Source organism: Medicago sativa, chromosome 7 (genome assembly GCF_051527215.1).
Source record: "Medicago sativa cultivar Bolivia chromosome 7, Bolivia_mono, whole genome shotgun sequence".
Classification (NCBI taxonomy): domain Eukaryota; kingdom Viridiplantae; phylum Streptophyta; class Magnoliopsida; order Fabales; family Fabaceae; genus Medicago; species Medicago sativa.
The window spans coordinates 83193782-83213853 of record NC_140755.1 but is presented as its reverse complement, the minus strand read 5'-3'; the positions used below and the strand labels follow the sequence as shown (position 1 = coordinate 83213853).

The following is a 20072-nucleotide window of genomic DNA, read 5'->3' as shown; positions in this document are numbered from 1 at the left end:
TGTGATAAAATTATAATATAAATATTAAAAACTAATTTCTTCAACAAAAATTAATTAATTTGAGATTAGAAAAAAATGTTTTTTTGGAAATTAGCAAATATATAAAAATCAACAACAACAACAACAAGTCTTATCCCACTACATGGGGTTGGTTACATGGATCAAATTACATCATAATGTTATAGCATAAACCATATTTAACTCCAACTCGTTGACATTTAAACCATTTTTAATGGTTTGTCATATAGTTTTCATATATCTTACTATCTCTCTTTTGACTTGACTCTTCTCCATCTGATATAATCTTCTTGCGACAACATATGCGAGTCTTCTCTATACATGTGAGACCATCTAAGCCTATTTTGTTTACCAACTTTCTACTATAGATGCTCCCCACCACCACCACCACCACAACTCTCTCTCTCTAACGGTTACATTCATAATCTCATCCAGTACAAAATCCTTATCTCCGCTACACTTGTTTGATTCTCGTGTTGGCTCTTAACCGCCCAACACTCTGTACCATACAACATCAGTGGTATGATTGTTGCCCGATAGAACTTTCCTTTCAACTTAAGTGGTACTTTTTTATCGCACAAAACACCTGAAACTCTTCTCCATTTCAATCACCCAACATGATCAATACGATGATTTACATATACTTTAATCTAAATGTTATTGTTAAAAATATAGTTACATGCAGTTTTTTATTCCGTTTTAATTTAGTTTATTGATAAGGAAAAAATTTTAATTTTGACAATTGATAAAAAAAATTATAAATTTTTTTTTAGGTGAAAAAATTATAAATATCGTATATAATTTTTTGTAAGGAAAAATATAATGAACTGCGTTTCATTTAAATTATGTTTTTAAATAAACAAATATTATGAATATTTTAAGAGTTTGATGATTCTCAGTTGATAGTTCAAAACAACTTTGCAAACACAACCAATTAAAATATATAGAATTGTCATTTTTCCAAAAAAAAAAAATATAGAATTGTCATATCAATTAACGTTTTTAATTTATGTGACAATTCTAAATATTTTGATTGGTTGTGTGTGCAACCCATCGCTGTTAAACTTGTATTTTAATACCAAAAGCCACTCATGGAATTGTTTGTATAAGTGAAAGGTTGATTTGTGCTCATCTCTAACATAAATACATAATATATAAGCAAAAAATAGACATACTTTGACCAAAATTTTTTTTTATTTTTTATTGTGGTATACGCTCTAACTTAATCAAAACACCTATGTTTCCACTTAAGAATTTCACACTGTGGAGCCATAATCAAGAACCGTGGATTAAAGTTGATTATAATAATTAGAAAAGTTTTTAATAGGGAGTGGCCCAGTTAATCCTCCTAATAGAGTCTATCTATGGTGTATTCAATGCTGAGTTTTTAACCATTTAAATAAGTAGGCTATAGTTTAGCATCTATTGTCAAGAGAAGAAAGGTGGAGAGAGATTAGAAAAGAATTCGGCAGAATGAATAGAAAAAGCCATCTTTTACATTGACACCAAGTGATAAAATTGTCATTCAAAAACATAAGAGAATTGTTCAAAAATCAATATAGTAGAAGAAAAGGGAGGAAATGCGCATAAAAGAAAATGTAAGAGTTTAAATCTAACAATAGAAAATCAACAAAAAAAAAAATGCTGGTTAATTTTCCGACGCGGCTGGGCTGACCTCCGGCGTGAAGTGGTGGTCGGAAAATGAAGAAATTGACAGTCTCAGAAATGAAACTTCGTAGATCTGAGAAATAAAGATGACAATTTTATAGATGACATAAGGAAGATTAAGATGGTGGTTTTATTTTAGCATGGGGCTGCTGGAATTGATGGAAAAAGAAGAGAGAAGGTAGAGATAATAGTGGTTTCATGGTATTCCCAGTGAGAGAAGTAAAAGGAAAAAAATATAGCAAGAAGAAGAAGGGAACGCAGAGGGGGGGAAGAGACAGCCAGGTTTGGGAGTTTGTTGTGTTCACACGTGAGATAGGTTGCAGAAATCACGTGTCCATGAAGCAACAAATAAATCCCTTTTCTTTTCTTTTTATTTTTTATTTAGAAATATCCCTTTTATTTTCTTTCCTTAAATGTTATGTTTATCATTTTTAGGATTTTTTGTTATATTTATTTCTATATTTATTTTGAAATATTTTTTTTAGGAAATTTTGAAATATTTTTTTATGCAAAGTTTTCATCATTGATTAACAATGATTAATCTTCATCAAATAAACTGTGAGCACACAATTAGGTTCTCATCTCTTATTTAGATTTTTTTTCATATGCATAAGATAGAAATTAAACTCCTAACCACATACTTAAGGGGTTCAATTTATTTACTACTTCAACTAATCTATTGTTGGTTATTTAATAATTTATTAATGAATTTAAATTAATAGTAAACGGATCTCCATAAACTTAAGTCAGTTGGTAGAAATATTATAATATGGAGAGTGGTTTGATCATCTTAAAAGGTAAAATTTTGTCCACCAGACCAAAAAAAACAAAATAGTAAATGATTAACTATATGAATTAAACTGAGTCAATTGTTAAAATATAAATTTTGCATACTTTTTTGAAACATTCATATTTTTATTTTTTTTATTTTAAAATGTACTATAAAGTGATAAACGAATTTTATGATTTATTTTTTGAAAAAAGAAAATCAATAAAAAATCCAAGCCACATGGAACATTGGAGGATATTGCATATACTCTGGACACACGGGAAACATGAACAAGAAAAGTTGTTTATGAGTTTTTTTTTTTTTTACATGTCAGAATTTGTCATTGTTTTGTGCAAAGTCATACTTTTTTATTTTTTTTTATTTTAAAATGTACTATAAAGTGGTAAACGAATTTTATGATTTATTTTTTGAAAAAAGAAAATCAATAAAAAATCCAAGCCACATGGAACATTGGAGGATATTGCATATACTCTGGACACACGGGAAACATGAACAAGAAAAGTTGTTTGAGTTTTTTTTTTTTTTTACATGTCAGAATTTGTCATTGTTTTGTGCAAAGTCTTACTCATAGTTGATTGACTTCGGCAACAATAGTAATTTATTTTCTTTTGTGTGATAGATAGGTAAAAATTATTCAAAAAGAATGATCAATAGATATAAAATCATAGTCCCCGTGACTTTACTAAATTGACAGAGATATTACATAGTATATGTAGAGGTTGTGGCTCGAACCCCAGACACCCCATTTATTCATCTTATAAAATTGAACTTCTAACCACTAGACTATTTGAAGAAAAAAAATATAAAATCATAAGGACATATATAATTTCTTTTAGGGAATGATTCAGATAATAATCAAGTGTTGGATTTTTTTTATCAATTAAAAATTTATTTAATTTCTTGACAAAAAAAGTTATTTAATTTAACTTTTTTTTATTCTTTTATAAATTATGTGTCATAACTCAATCGTGATCTAATATGAACTAAGTTTATGATCAAAGTTTGATTGGTTCTAATTGAAATAAAAAATTGAGTATTGTTTGCCAAAAAAAAAAACTAAGAAGTTGAGTATTTTAATATAGGCAAATTAATAAAGTTTGATTAGATTAGGCAACGAGCTTTGTCAAAACTTATGCAACTAAGTACTAAAAATTAGTTTAAATCCAAGAAAAAATTGTATCTTTAATATTAAACCGACCTTATAATATCGATTTTATATACCAAACAAAAATTTGTGATGATGTGCTGAGATCATTACATAGTATTGATTAAGGAGTAGCCAATATCAAATGTCATTTTTGGAAGTTATTGGATGGAGTTTTATTAAGAGATTGACTTTCTGATGTGTAGAGTTTCAATTCAAATGCATTTGTGATCGGTGGCGGAGCACCACTTGGGTTGAGGTGGGCCACGGCCCACCCCCCAATTTTTTTAATAATTTTTTTATATGTGTAATTATAAATATATCATTAAATTTTAATACAAACTTCAAATTGGTCCACCAAATTCTCTTCACCTACATATATATATGCTTTGTGATTTGTTTACTTTAATTTACTTTTAGAACAAATATACTTTTGGATCTCATCAAATGATTGATATTTCATTTATTTGAGAAGTGTATAATACGTTGATTTTGAGACATTAATTCTAAATATAGCATGACGATTTATTTTGAAAGAGAAGTTAGTGTAAGTATTAGTTTTGATTCTATTTTATATGATTTCAAGTATTTTGGAATGAGTAAAGAATTATTTTAAATGTTTAATATATGTAGTTTGATTTTTGGATTTTCAACTTTATGTTTAATGCACACTACAACATAAATTGTGTTTTATATATCGATTACTATAAGGTTCAATTACTTATTAGATTGCATATTTTATTTAATGCATATATCAATTTTTAATTTTATTTATGTTAGTATGTAAGAATTATAAAAAAAACCTAAAATAATTTTTTAATTGTAGTAATCGGTTCAAATGTGGTTCAACCACAGTTGAACTCTTGAACCTTATAATGGTGTGTTTACCGGTTCAATGATTGGTCGGGTTTTCTAAATATTGGTTAATCATGTTACATGTTCATCACTTAATTTATTACTTTTTTTAAGCAAGAGGAAAATTATATCAAATAAAAAGTAAAAGATACAATGACTCGGGAATTATACTTGATGCAGGTATAACTCAAACGGGAATGCATCACGGTAAAATAGACCAAGTGGATCAACCTTAATCTATCATAACAAAAATTCACTCATCACGGGTGCAACCCAACAAACCTGCGTACGGTCGCGAAATCAAATTGTTAAAAAATCTTAATAGTGAACATCTGCAAAGAACAGTCAGAGTTTAAAAATGGCGAATGGATCGACCGCCAACATAAAAGCAAAATCCAAGTGCCAACAACTTCTTGAATAAAGCAGCAAGCATAAAAGCTCTTTCAAACATTAACAATCAATTAATAGTCACATGGACTTCACAGATAACCATTCAGTACCAAAGTGGAGGCAGACATGATGCCTTAAAACCTGCAGATCTCAACAAATCTAGAACATAAGATAATCGAAGAGGTTAGACCACCAAACACAACAGGTTTCAATCGACGCGTAAAAACTTAGATCGGGCGAAGAGTCCAATATGTTAGTATTCAGACCCTTTCGAGTTATTAGAACCAGACATTTTTGGGTTTTTGAAACTAAACCACATCAAAAAGAAGCCATAAATCTTCAACCACTCAATCTCAGATCAATAATAGAAGCATAAAAACACATACCAGATAGTCGTAGACCGACGAAAACAAACAACACACTAGCAACAAAACCAACCACACATGAACACCACCAACGACCCATCTAGAACCAAACAAAACACCAATGACCGCCAAACCAACACTGGTGACAATACTGCCACCAACCTCGCCTTAACAACGAATCTATCCACCAGCAACCATAAACCTTCCGGCACGTAGACCAATCTCAACCGAAACTAACCTTGTGATGAACGACGGATAATATCAAACTAAGGCACGGTGGATGCCGGTCTGAAGAAGGAGACAAACTCCAAAACACACGGCGCAAAACCATATGAACCGAAGAAACTCATATCACAACACCGAAGGACTAGAAAAGGATGGTGCAGAGAAGGAAGGCTCTCTTCGCACCACCGAGTCAACGATCGAGCTGGTTTATAAAACATTAGACAAATATTTGTTACAGATAAATTAATAAAAAAACTCAAGTTAAGTGTTTCTCATTGATTGTTAAAAAAAAGTATTTTTCATTGATAAATATAATAAAAAAGGGTACAAATGTTTGTCATTGATAAATATAAATAAACATGGGATAAGTTTACACCACAAAAAAAAGGGATAAGTTTATGTGAATAGTAATAAACATAAAAAATATGGGACAAACATTTGTTATTAATAAACTATTGGCAAGTGTCTTGAATTTCTATTAAACATGAAAATTATGTACATGATATCACATATATTAGTAGATTAATCTAACAATGTTGAATATATTGTAAAAAAAAATCTTTTTTGGCATTACCAGATCATTTTGTTGACTATCTGCAGCAATACTTCGTTCAACATCCAATACTTTGCATTGATAATGAGCAGATTTTTTTTTAAGTCTATATAAGAAAAGTATGACATTTGAAATAGGTCTTTCGTGGGAAGATTTTTGTGCTTCAAATGATTTAAAAGCCCGGGACAATATTCGTTTTAATTTCACAATAAAAAATCCTCATTTGAGATGTAATGTTTTTAAAATTATCAATTGCTTTCATTTTCGCATTCAAAGGTGTAATGTATTTTTAAGTTTAGTTGTACCTAAATTTCTTCGTTTGCTTTTTTCGGTATGAAATTTCTATTCCTATTTTAGACTTCATCGATCATATTTTTAATTTTAAGTGTATGTGATGTTGATTTTAGGTGAAGTGTACAAGTTGTTGTCACTATTTTTTATGACATTTGTATTCCTATATTAGACATATTTCAATGTAGTCTTATTTAATTATGAGTCACACGCTAGGTTTAAGTCGTCTGACTTACACCAAATATGGACCGTTAAATTCAAGAGATCATGTGGTTCAAAATATTCAACCGAAAAATTTAAAAAATTGTGTCGTGAGAAATTTTCCGTGACATATTTTCTTCCCTTGACATCCCTTTTCCATCAAGTAAACCCAGAGTGTGTCATCAACGAAGACAAAATCAAATATATTTGAACAATAGTCAAGACATTAAGTTCCACTAATCAATCACAAACTAATTGTCATCCAAACGTTATTTAATTTGTTGAACCTAATTTACGACTGAGGCACTCAAGTTTTTTTTCCTTCACAAAAACAATCAGTTTTTGAACAATAGTTTGATCAATACATCAAGAGAGAACAACACTGTAATTAAATTTCATCTTGAATCCTATGTTGGGATTTTTTTCACTGTCCACATGCGTTCAAAACAAATGGGGAAAAAAGGGGACTAATTGGTCACATTGTGGGTTAGCATAAATAAAAGAATCCATATGAATTAAACAATTGTACTAAAATTTAGAATTAATTTTATTCAAGTTGGTTATTGTGTTTTATATTTTCAATGACATCGTGTTTTTTTTTTTTTGCCAAATTGATTTTAGTCCCTGCACAACTGGTGTTCAATTTCCTTGAACTTTTTATAGAACTGATGATCATATTGCTCTCTATGAAAAACAAGAAAGAAGAAAAGAAACAGAAACGTGACTCACGTGCCTTTCTTACGGAATATTTATGAACCGTTGGATCTATTTGATTTAATGGTTGAACTTTTGTATAAGTCTTTTTCCTTACACCCTGCGTGGATCTTGACTCTTTAATTAAAGCTATTTGTATTATCGTATTTTTATTATATGCTCTAATACGCCAAAAGTTATGTTGAATTGAGATGTGACTTGATACTTAACCTCCCAGCTATTATTTGACTTGGCCTTTTTTGTGTGTTAACCATCTGATTTTTAGGAGAATAGATCCTGGTAATTAGGCATGGCACCAAAACCCATACCCGTGGGTAGCCGCCTAAATGCACCCCGATTGGATGGGTTTTCCCACTTTGATTGGGTTTGGATTGAGTTTGGTATTTCCTTGATTTCAAAACATAGGTACGGGACATGTTACATGAATATATATACCCACCCGGAACCCATAACCAAACCCGTCATTCGGATGTTAAAAATTACCATATTACTTTTTTTATATAAATAAAAACTCAAATCCTAAGCCATTTCACTCAATCAGTAAGAATGTCAGTGTGTATGGACTCACTTGAGTTCTCTCTCTTCATTTTCCATATCTCACACTCTCAGTCTCTCTTTTCTACAATACAACATTGCCCTAAGGGTTGGAGAAAACTTCTTTTTGTATTAAAAGAAATGATTCGATTTGGGTACGGGGATGAGATACCCGAACCCGTCGAAGACGGGGATGAGATTCGATTTCTCATCCCGGTTGGGTATGGGTAAGGTAACATGTAAATATATAGGAATTGGGGACGGGGACAAGAAAGGTAAAATTTGTCCCCACCTCGCCTCATTGCCATGCATACTGGTAATTTGGAGTTTGATCGTGAGGTAAGTATAGTCTGGCCAAGAATTGTTTCATCCAAGAATCAAACTCAGGTTCCCATAACAATTCATCATTTGGATGAACTCATTAATCACTTGAACCCAATTAATTTAGTAGTTGTGGCTCATCTTTGAACCTAAACGACATTATTTTTTACACTAAAAAAATGATTTTTTTTTTGTTTTATTTTTAATTATGTTAAAGCATGTAAAAAATGATTTTTTTTTGTTTTATTTTTAATTATGTTAAAGCATGTAATGTTTTAGTTGAATGCTTATTCTATGTTGAACGTAGGTTTTGGATGTCATTTTTTTTTGGTATGATGTTTGTAATTTGTATTTCTATTCCAAAATTTCCGTTATTTCATTTGTTTTTTGTTTTTGTGTCTAACATATGATTTATCTTTCGTTTTGTAAATGAACTATTTTCTTTTTTTACATTTGTTTGTGCGAGTCAATATTCTATTTTTACATCTGTTTGTGCAAATCAATATTTATCACGGTATGAATGTGAATGGTTGAAGGAAACCGAACGAGATCTGATTCAATACAAATGAACCAAAAATTTTAACCGTGCGACGCACGGGTTAGATCACTAGTACTAGTAACAGTTCTTGATTTTTTAGTTTACGCATGCTTTATTTTAAAATAATAAAATTCTTTTTTTTCTTTAAATATATTTTTTGTGGATGCAAATATAGGAATTTTATTTTTTGTTCTGTTATTTTTTTTCTATCCCTCTTCTCTATGTTTAGAACTATCAAACTTGGTCTCTAGTGTCATCTCCCATTAAAAAACATGCTTACATGGCTAACAGATGATCAATGAGGTCGAAGTCGATGGGTTGATTCGAGGATTTTCAGAGGATGCTTATTGTTGATAGATATGACAATTATCTGTCCTCGTGAGCTTAACTCATTTAGTAGGGACAATGCATAATATATGCAAAGTCCGGATTCAAACCCCGACCACCACAAAAAGAAAAGATATGACCATTATCAGTAATTAATCTTTTTAAAAAACAAATAAATTAGTTTCATATTTAATAAGGATGATTATGAAATTTTGCTAGACTTCGATTTTTATATTTTGTTAGTACATATGATCGTTATCAATAATTAATTTTTTAAAAAATAAATAAATTAGTTTCATAGTTATCTATGAAAATTGATTGCATTGTGGTGATCAATATCCATAAAACAAATAAATTAAAGTTTGTAAAATGACCATTATGCACATAAAAATTAAGGAGATCATCAGATTTAATAAGGACGATTATGAAATTTTGTTGGACTTCGATTTTTATATTGTTAGTAGATAGATATGTTCCCGGTTTCTACAAATATGCACACTTCCAACATTAGTCCCTACTTTAATTTCAATAAATAAATGTACGTTCCCCAATGCTTTGGCCATTAGCGAATTTTGTCCTTGCTTTCAAATTGTTACTGATTGGGATAACGTACGTGGACATGTGAACGCCACTATTAACACACGTGTGGGGTTTAATTTAAAAATAAATTTAATAATTTTTATTCACTAAATAATATATATTAATTTTTATTTTTATTTGACCGGTCCTTAAAAAAAACTAGTATAAAACCCACACAACCCTAATTTTTCCAGATTCTCAAATTTCTCTCAACAAACCATATGCTCGATCTCCATCTCCCCCTTTTCAAAATTGTCCCCATCTGTGTCTTCTATTGTTAGGGAATATTCGCCACTGGTCCAAAATCGTGTGTGATGGTGAATTTTTATGGAGACACTCTGCGTGGTTATCCCGCGATTGAAGAAGAAGATTCTCATGGTATGTTGCTTTTTTGTATTTTAATATGCATTTTGTTGTCTTTTGTTGATAAAAACCTGTGAAATAATACAATATTAGATTGATATAAGCATATGGGGTTTTGTTTAATATTAGGGTATCAGGTTCTGTCTTTGTTTTGATTTAACCATGCGAGGGTTTTGTGGGGTATATGATTTGAATATCTTTTATGCAATAAGTTGAAGGAAATCATGTTGGTGTGTCTTAAATCATGAATTTATTGACATTTTTTAATGATGGTTATTGTTTGGATACACGTTACTACTTTCCCTTTCCCCCGATTACTAATTGTCCTCGTATGCCATGTGGTAGGTGGAGGATTTACTGCAGTCTTTTTTACCAAGGGTTTTTTTGTAAGAAACCCTCAGCTACAATATTTTGGCGGTGAGGTTGGGGTGTTTAAGGGGTTGGATCCAAAGAGATGGTCATTATTCAAGGCATTGGGTCATGCAAAGGAATTAGACAAACGAGTGGAAAGTAATGGTGATGAAGGTGTCAAACTATGGTGGAAACCAAGCAACATTCCATTGGATAAGTGTTTGAAAAAGCTAAGTCTTGATGTTCATGCATTAGAGTTGGCTAAATTTGCTGTTGAAAATCTTGAAGAAGTTGACATATGTGTGGACTACAATACCACAACTGATTCAGGAAATGACGAGTCTCCGAAGTGTCTCGAGGGTGTTGAACTTTATGGTGCTGGTGCAAGCAAACTTAACGACAAAGGGAAAGGTATTGCTCACGAAGTTGAAGAATCCCCAAAATATGAGAGTTCCGACAGTGAGTCTGTAGTTAATGTTGTTCACTTTAATGATAGTGAAAAGGATCAAATGTTTGATGAAGATGATGGGTTTGAAGGGGATGAGTTGATAGAAGGTTTTGCCAGGGTGGAGCATAATGAACGTAAAGCAGTTGATGAGGATTGTCAGGATGAGGTCAATGCAATTATTGCTTTCTCAACAGTTGATGAACATGAAAACGCTATCGAAAATGCTTATATGACAAAAGGCTTAGACAACACTCAACCAATGTCTTCTGCTCAGCCCAGTGATAACATTGATCATGTAAACAAAAAGGTAATGATAACTTAACATTTATTATATTACAAGAATGATTGATAATCAAAACATTAATGACTATGTTATTTATAACATGGTGAAAATTATGTTGGCATGGTAATAAATGGCTCGAAGACACTACCACCAAACCATCTTGATGACACAACGACTAGTTTAATTTTTGGACTTGTGAATTGGCAGGGGAATATTTCAAAGACTCGAGGAAAAAAAGTCAAAACTGTTGGGAACCCGATGTGGAACAAAGCTGAAGCCATGCTGAATGGACTGAAAACGCCGCCACTAGAGGATTTGGACAAGATTTTAAGAGAGATGGTCTCACGTCTAGTCAAATGGAATAAGAAAGTTGGCAAGGTCAAGAAAGGAAAAATAGATAATGATGAGGACAATAGACCAAAAGAATAAAACATGGCATAATGAACCACATCTGTTTTTTTTTTCCTATGCACCTTTTAATGTAATGTTTAGTTGACAATATCGATCTCACCATTTTTGCTATGCACCTTCTGGTTTGCACCTTTTAAATGTTTTTTTTTTTTTTTGGCATTTAGATGACATTATGGTGGTTTATATATGTATCGGTGCACACACCTTTTGGATGTTTTAGTGCACCTTTATAGATGTTCCGGTGCATATTTTATTACTAACCATTTTGGCTTTTAGTAATTGTCATATCAATTTGTAATAGAAAATCATTTGGGCAGGTTATTATATATCAATTTTAGTAGCAAATTTGCATTATTTATTGTCGATTTGGACCAAATTATGATCATTTTGAAAAAGCACAATCCATTAAATAACGATAACATCTAGTATTACAATAAGATTTTGATACCATATCATAGCTTCTTACCAATAAACCACTGATAAATCATCACTTATTAACAACAAACTGCTAATACATCAACTGACACATCATGCATAAAACCCTAGAACATTAACTTCATAACAAATCAGAAATTGAAAATCAAAGACACGATTAACAATGTTGAGATAACTTCTCCTTTCACTATTTCATGGTTAAATTTCTTGTAAAACTTTGATTCTTCTTCCTTGCTTCCTCGACAATGCCTAAAGCAATGATACCAACCTCTTGAGTTCCAACTTCATCAATCTCATCAATGTTGTCAATCTCTTACGCTTCATTGGTCCATATAAACATGTTGCACATGCCCTTCATCTTCAAACACAACTATCAAGTGTCACAATTAAAAAAAATGCAAAAAGCATAGAAATGAGAAGAATAAATCAGGGTTATATCATATATACCATCCAATGTGGACATCTCCAGAATTGTCTCCTTACATGATTCCCTTTCCTAGTTATCATAAGTATGGTTCAACTTATCGAAGATCACACAACATTGTTTGAGTGTGAATGGTTGTTTATTAGATCGTTGCTTCCTTGGCGTTCCATGGATCTCCTGTTTCAAGCTGAGATACGAAGTACAATAAGAAAAATGAGGTGGAGAAATTAAGGTTTTGGTCACAACGAAAAGGGAGAATAAATCAGTCTTGTTTATGTTTATGGGTGTGGTCCGGGTAATTACAACGTTCAAATAAGGTTAACGTCCACTATATTGACACAATCTTACACTAAGGCTTATTTAAAAAAAAATGTGGCATCTACATGTCCATCTCCATTATCCCAATCAACAACAATTTGACAATAGGGACCAAATTTGCGAACGAAAAAAACGTTGTGGAGCAAACAATAAAATAAAATTAAAGTACAGACAAATGTTGAAATCGTGCATATTTGTAGGGACATGGAACATATTTAACCATTGGTTTTATGTAAATGAAGGTCATGACGAGTTTACTCCATTTTGTTAGGTTAGTTACAGTAAATATATTATTTCATTTGCATGTTTTGTTGAAAAATCAAAATAAACCGAGTCATAGCCGAAATTCTACATAACTTTGAAGATTCTCTTTATGTATTTTTATAGAGGTGTATGTTAAAAACCAATTCAAAATTCAATTTGTAGGACAAGATTTTCGTTGTTTTGTTTTTTTGAGTTTATTACGCTTTAAAAATTCATAATTAATCTGTCCATTGTCTGAAAATTATAATTTTACGTGGAAAGTGATATTTTAACGTCATAAACATGCATGTAAAAATCATAAAAAAAAATCAACCTCTAGGTCATTTTTTTAGTCTTTGTGTCTACAGGAAAGGATAGGAGGTCAAAAATAGGAAGAATCTTAAATTACATGGCTAAAACATGTATTTTTTTTTTTACAAAGTCATTTTTCACACTTCACGTATATTACAGGGTTAACCAAACAATTAACTCCTCAATTTATTTACGGGCCACTTAAGTCTAATATCATACATCGACATAGGGGTCTACATGGGTTAGGTCAACCCGGTTAAACCTACTAAAAAAGATTAAAAAAAAAGTGGTTGAGCTGGGTAATTGGGTGAGTATGATTTCAAAAATGAAAAACTCTTAAAAAATAAAAACCAGACCGAGACCCAATAAACTAACTTACCCAGCAATGCCAACATTTGTATTTTTATTTTCATAAGGAAGAATAAGCATACAAACGAGTTTATTCATAAATCAAGTCTAATTTCAAAAATTAGAACAAGGCATCCTCTATATTGAAAATCATAACATGTTAGAGTTTCAAATTACGAGCACTTTTTTGTCATTTTAATGTTAATGTAATTGTGTGTTATGCAACTTTAGATTGTTGCAAGTATTTTATGATGAAATTTATTATTTGATACTATCATTTATTATTTTATGATGCTAAAATATAGTGAAAATAGGTTACACATTTTTGTTAAAAAAATTGATTATTTTTTATGAATAAAATATGAGAACTCATCATTTAGTCATTTGATATTAAAAAAAAGAAGTAACCCACTTTCCAACCCAAACCGGAAATTAGTTGATTTGCCAAAACCAAACAAATAATGTAACAAATGGTTATTTTACTTCTCCAAACCGGAGTACCATATATGATTCAGGTTTTGGGTTTGGTCAAACTCAACCCAAACCGACCTACATACACCCTACATCGACACACATATTCCACTTACAAGTCAAACAATTAAGTCTGATGCTTAACATAGACACTTTGACGCACACTCCTGCAATGAAACTCAACATATAACAAAGCAATCAACAAAGAGGGGTGAACTTTGTCACTCAAGTGTGGGGTGAACCACGAGTTTAGAGACCTAATACATGACACATGGTTCATACATCCCAATGTCAACATGTTGTCTAATGACATTATTAATAGAGTCTCATGTGTCTTAATCGACCCACTCTCATAAAAGCTCAGGGGAGCCAATGATATCGTCATTTCAGTGTTTATGAAAGTTTGCTTTGTCTATATGACTTAACATTCTCGTTATTAACGATGATGGTTGATCCATGTTGTTTAGACTCTTTCTAAAGTTCATGTGTCCCACCGAATGTATCAAATTTGTTGATGGAGCGAGGATTTAACCGATGTTTAGCCTAATGTCTTCAACTATGATTCTATTTTTTATGGGTTTAAATTTAAATCTATTTTTTTTGTTCATACATACCAAAAATACCCGGATCCCACTACTCTTGTATTTTTTACGTTCAAATTTTAACTTTAACCGGATACGATTCATTTTCCCTTATTTAATGTCGGTATATAAAGAAACACACTCACACCTAAAATTCCTCTCTATATTCTTCTTTCACTCACTGCATCTCTAAAACCCAAACTTCACGTTCTTGGCGGCGACACTTCACTTCACTCGATCCATCATGCCTTCTGTTGCTCCTTCCTCTGAACGTATCCTTGCTTCCCCTCTTCCACTTTCTCCATATGCTTTCTCTTTTTCTTATTTTTCTCGATTTTTTTTCGGGAAATTAAGTAAATTTTTTAGGTTTTTGCTTTCATCGAATTTCTCTTCTGTGCATGTGTAATATCTTTCTTAGGGTTACTTAATTTCTTTGCCTTCACTTTGTAATCAAGCTTTATGTTTTTGCTTTTAGTATTTTAAGTTCATAACTGAAACCTAATAGTTATTAGCTAAATTCCCAAAAACCAATTTTTTTCTTCATTTTTTTGCAATATTAACATATGTGTTTGATTAATTCACCTAATTGTTGTGCTGTGTAAGCATAGGTTTTCTTAGTGAATAATTTTTTTTTCTCATGTATTTGTTTGTTTATTTTTTTTTTTTTCTGTTTATATATGTTTTTTGAGTGTTTATGAAATAGTTGTGTAAAAACTATATTTTTTTCCTTGACCTAGCTACTATAGAAGCTGCAAGTTTACTGCAGAATTTGTCTCTGGATTCGCAGCAGCCCAAGACTATCGTTGGAGATGCTGAGCCAGTGAAGAAGGTAATTTTAACCTTATTGATGCTGCTCATGTTTTTAAGTTGGCTGGCATGGTCTTGAAACGTGTTTAGGCATGCCTCTTTTAAGGCTCACCAAACTTGACTTTTTGTGAAAAAAATGATGTTTTGAAACAAAATTGTGTTTGCTCCTAAAAGCCAAAGCCATGTAGACCCATGAGTAAAAAAATACAATTTTTGCATTGGGTTGAGATTTATAGTTGAACTACAAAACTTCCTTTCAAGATAAGATGTTTTAGGCTCAAATTTAACCACGATTACTGTTGTGTAATCAAGATAATATAAAATTAAGTTAGCATATGCTCATGTTAATACTAAAATATGGCCTGTTTGGATTGACTTATTTGAGCTTATCTACCGACATAAGTTTTGTGAGCCTGTTTGGGAGAAGTTATGTAAACAACTTATGACAATTTTCATAAGCTCTCCAATATAGCTCATGTAAACAAAAATAATTTAACTTTATTTTATCTTATTCTATAAAAATAACTTAATTAAGCTCATACAAAAGCATTCATCATGATAAATGCTTGTGCTATAAGTTGCAAATAAGCTTTTTATCCAAAGAGGCCCTTAAGATTTTTTGTTGTTATGTTCGTTTGGTGGTGTAGACCAGAGACCTTCGAGTGTGCTCCTCTCAAGGTCCCAGGTTTGAATCCTCCCAATGCCACTTTTTGTGGGCTAGTCCATTGAGAGCCTTACTCTGCCTTTAATCGGACCCCCCCACTACTGGACGGTGGGATTGATCCCCCAGATTGGTCGGTCATTGGACCGGATACCTGATTTTTAAAAATAAAAAAAAGGATTGTTGTTGTTACGTTGTGTTAACTAATATGTGTCATCTATTTGTATGCAGAATGGACCTGTTTTTGCCAATGGTGCAGCTAAGGGGACAGGCAAGCCATTCAATCCAAATCCAAGCTATGTTCCAAATGGATACCCTTCTACATATTATTATGGAGGTAAGGTAAGCTGTTTAAGTTTTTATTTTTTAAGGATATATATAAATAAATACATGCCGATTACCTAAAAGAAAAATGCTAAGATTGTTGAATTAATATTTGGGCGGCTTTTATTATTATCCGTTCTGGAAAAATGACTTGGTGATGTGATTAATTTCAGGTTATGACGGGCAAGGAGATTGGAGTGGTTATTCCAATTATGTGAACCTCGATGGAGGGATGACTCAAGTAAGTACCTTAATCTCTGGTTTCCGTATCTGTGATGAATGTATGCCATTTTTTTTATACTTATGCATCAGATTCTGCCGAAGAACCATTTGATGGTGACTACTTTCTTTTATTTGTTAGCTACAAAATTAAAGGACTTTAGACTGTTGCTGCACGCTAAACCGTGTTGTATATGTTGAGAGTTATATAATCCATTTAAGTTGGTAGACCAGTGTAGCTGTTTTGAATTTAAATGATTATAAAGCATTTTGCAAATGCTCTTGAAGTTTCAACTCATTTTTGTTCTTTTTGGTGTTTCTGTTCTACTAGGTTATGATTGTTTCTTATCATCTGTGTATGTTGAAATATATACGTATATTTTAAACGAGAAGCCTCTAACCACTTGATAAATGCTTTTCCTGCCGAATCTATTTACAGGGTGTTTATGGGGATAACTGCTCTTATATGTATCACCAAGGCTATGGCTACACACCATATGGAGCGTATGCTTCACCAAATTCCTCCTCTCCAATAGTTCAACATGATGGTCAGATGTATGGGCTGCAACAGTATCAGTATCCCTGTTCTTATTACAACTCTCCAACTTCTGCTGATGGATCATTTGCTCCGAACAAAACCAGTGGTCCACAACGAGAAATGTCAACTGCTGTTAATGCGGATCGTATTCCTTCAAATGTTATGAATAAAGGAAACTCTGTTAGCATGGTCAATGGTGATTGTACAAATCAAAATGGGTTGAAGGCATTTATGACAAGTTCCCAGCACACATCTTTGAATACAAGGGATTCTTATCAAGGGTCTAGCTTGCCAGCTTGTGCTCCATTGTCAGGATATCAGGGTCCAAGGTTGAGTACTCATGGTGCACAGTCAGCAATCCCTACAGACGTGTCATTGGTTTCGGATAGACAGTCCAAACATGGAGGAAAGGTTGGATTATCTTCCCAAGTGGCAAATATCAAAGATTTCTCATCTCAAAGGAATCAAAGACACTCTCAGCCACTTCCACAATTCATGGTATGTTATTCAGTCATCCTTTTTCGAAGTGCAACTGTGCATGCGAACTAAGCGTATTTGATAAAAGTGTTTTTTTTTTTTTTTTTGTGTTCCCTAAACTCAAATATAACTTTTTGTTGCAGAACTTGAATGGTTCCAGACATCCATCTGGAATGGAACTACTTCCTGGTTTCATGAACGGGATGTATCCAGGCAACAATTTGTTCAGCCAATATGGAAGCACATTCAGAGCTAATTCTCGTTATGGGTCTTCTGCATACGGATCTAGAACAGGTTCTTTTGATAACAAGTACAGAGCCACAGGTAATGGCTATGTTGCTAACGATTCCAGAAGAAATGGGGATGGTTTCAGTGAGCTAAATAAGGGACCTAGAGCTGCCAAGAGTTCTGATAATAAAAGCGTCAAAAGTCCTGGACCGGTCACTTTATTACTCAAAGGGCAGAACCTTCCAGTGAAGAGTGATGACGAAGTAGTCCCTCTGGTTCTGAATAAAGAACAATACAATGGAGAAGATTTGTCTGAGAATTCCGACGCAAAATTTTTCATCATCAAATCCTATAGCGAGGACGATGTTCATAAAAGCATAAAATATAGTGTTTGGGCAAGCACTCCCAACGGCAACAAAAAGCTGGATGCTGCATATCAGGAAGCTGGTGGCTGTCCTATATTTTTGTTATTTTCGGTGGGTGCCATATACAGTTTTCATTTGGTAAACTCATAGATTTTATTGGTTTTATTTAACTGTTTCTTTTTTCCTAATTCAATTTTTTCCGTACAGGTCAACACTAGCGGTCAATTTGTTGGTTTAGCTGAGATGACTGGTCCGGTTGATTTTGATAAAACTGTAGAGTATTGGCAGCAGGATAGGTGGACTGGTTGCTTTAATGTGAAGTGGCATATCATTAAGGATATTCCAAATGGTGTGTTAAGGCACATAACACTAGAAAACAATGAAAACAAACCTGTAACTAATAGCAGGGATACTCAGGAGGTATTTACTTAGTTGTTGCTTGTTTCATTTTATGCTATGAGCGACTCCCTTTCAACTAGATGCTTATGTATATGTCATTCTGCAGGTTAAGTTTGAGAAGGGTGTTCAAATTGTCAAAATTTTCAAGGAGCATGCAAGCAAAACAAGTATATTGGATGATTTTGGGTTTTATGAGTCCCGCGAAAAGACCACTCAGGAGAGAAAATTTAAGGAGCCGCAGTTACCAAAACAGGTAACAGTTGTCTTAAATCTGTTTCACTGTCTATAACCTGCTTAGTTCGCTTTGTTTTGGAGTTGAAATGTAAGAGCTTGTGTGGTATTGGAAAACATTTACTATATTATTCTGTTTTCAATTTTAATTGTGAATCTGTCACTTTGTTTTCACCACTGTTTCTTTTGTCAAAGATATTTGCTGGAAACTGTTGTTGTGTACAAATCAAGGTAAAACAAGGTGATAGTTTTTAATTAAAAGCGAAATTAAGAAATTAAAACTTGTTTTCTAAAATCAAATAGGCTTTTATATATATTTTTTCTTTGCAAAAAGCCCTTTTTGCAAGTTGCTTAAAATTATTGCTTCTTCAAACTAAGGGTAATCTAAACACACAAATGTCAACAAAAATTTAACTTTTAAATTTCCTTGCTCAAAACAGGTCAACAAGGCCAGTGATATAACATTTGGCTCGGTTACATTACCCAAGTCTCTTGCTACAACCTTGATGAAAGAATCAGCTACTGCAGATGCAGCACAGGGGAAGGTGAATTCAGAGGTCCTGTTAGAAAGGAATGGATCAACCCCAGCATTTGAAGATTCTTCTAAGAGCAGTTAAACTAGTAGTAGTGATAGTTATTTGCTGATATTTGTCTTGGTTTTGTTTTATTTGTGCTTTGTTCTTTGTTTTCTGGCTCTTTTTGTTTTCTTCTCAGTGCTTTAGTCATGGAAAGAGTTGTGTTGTTTTTGAGTCTTAATTTTTGCTTAATCAACCTTGGTATGGAGTGGAGTTAACTCATTTTATTTTATTCTCGTCTCCTTTAATTTAATAATATATAATGTGGCTGTTTCAGTCCCTCAATCTGATAGTCTGTTTTAGATAGTTTTACTACAAAATCTTGTACGACGATTATTGTGCAAAAATTAACAAGTATCTGATGCAAGGGATGTACTATATTATAAAATTATGTCTAAAAGTTAATTACTTAATTTTTTTTGGCCAAAACAAATTCAACTTATTTTATTATTCCAAAAGGGAGCAAAGCAAATAGGTCAATAATAGGCTCTAAAAAGAAAGGTGAATAAAAAAAAATATGGTAACCAAGCAAGGGTATGAGTAACAGGCTTTTAACACGACTACTACCTTTTTTTATGAAAATTCGCGTATTTAATGCATTGATACCCCTGGTCCGGATTACATTTTCCTAGCAAGATTGTTAGTTTTTCCGGAACATAAATTTCGGACAAATACGGTATTCATATTTTGTGTCTTTCTTTGATGTCAAGGGTCTCTGTTGACCGTTATATGAACCCCACACAAGCT

The 20072-nt window shown here is 32.4% G+C and overlaps 2 protein-coding genes across 3 annotated transcripts; both read left to right on the top strand.

Moving 5' to 3' along the window:
• Positions 1-9742: 9742 nt before the first annotated feature.
• Positions 9743-11480, top strand: LOC146909343 (uncharacterized). The gene is made up of 3 exons (XM_085727443.1): positions 9743-9891; positions 10222-10982; positions 11166-11480. Exons 1-3 carry the CDS (start codon positions 9828-9830, stop codon positions 11385-11387), a joined length of 1047 nt encoding a protein of 348 aa, XP_085583569.1. The 5' UTR covers positions 9743-9827; the 3' UTR covers positions 11388-11480.
• A 3165-nt stretch (positions 11481-14645) lies between these two features.
• LOC146909342 (YTH domain-containing protein ECT4-like) lies at positions 14646-19610 on the top strand. Of its 2 annotated transcripts, none has more exons than XM_085727441.1 (9): positions 14646-14773; positions 15248-15330; positions 16201-16306; positions 16467-16534; positions 16952-17548; positions 17671-18231; positions 18328-18540; positions 18626-18772; positions 19191-19610. In XM_085727441.1, the coding sequence occupies exons 1-9, from the start codon at positions 14746-14748 to the stop codon at positions 19365-19367; spliced, it is 1980 nt and encodes a 659-aa protein (XP_085583567.1). In that variant the 5' UTR covers positions 14646-14745; the 3' UTR covers positions 19368-19610. The 2 variants fall into 2 exon arrangements, with proteins under 2 accessions (XP_085583567.1, XP_085583566.1); XM_085727440.1 differs by having other exon boundaries at positions 15239-15330.
• Positions 19611-20072: the final 462 nt, after the last annotated feature.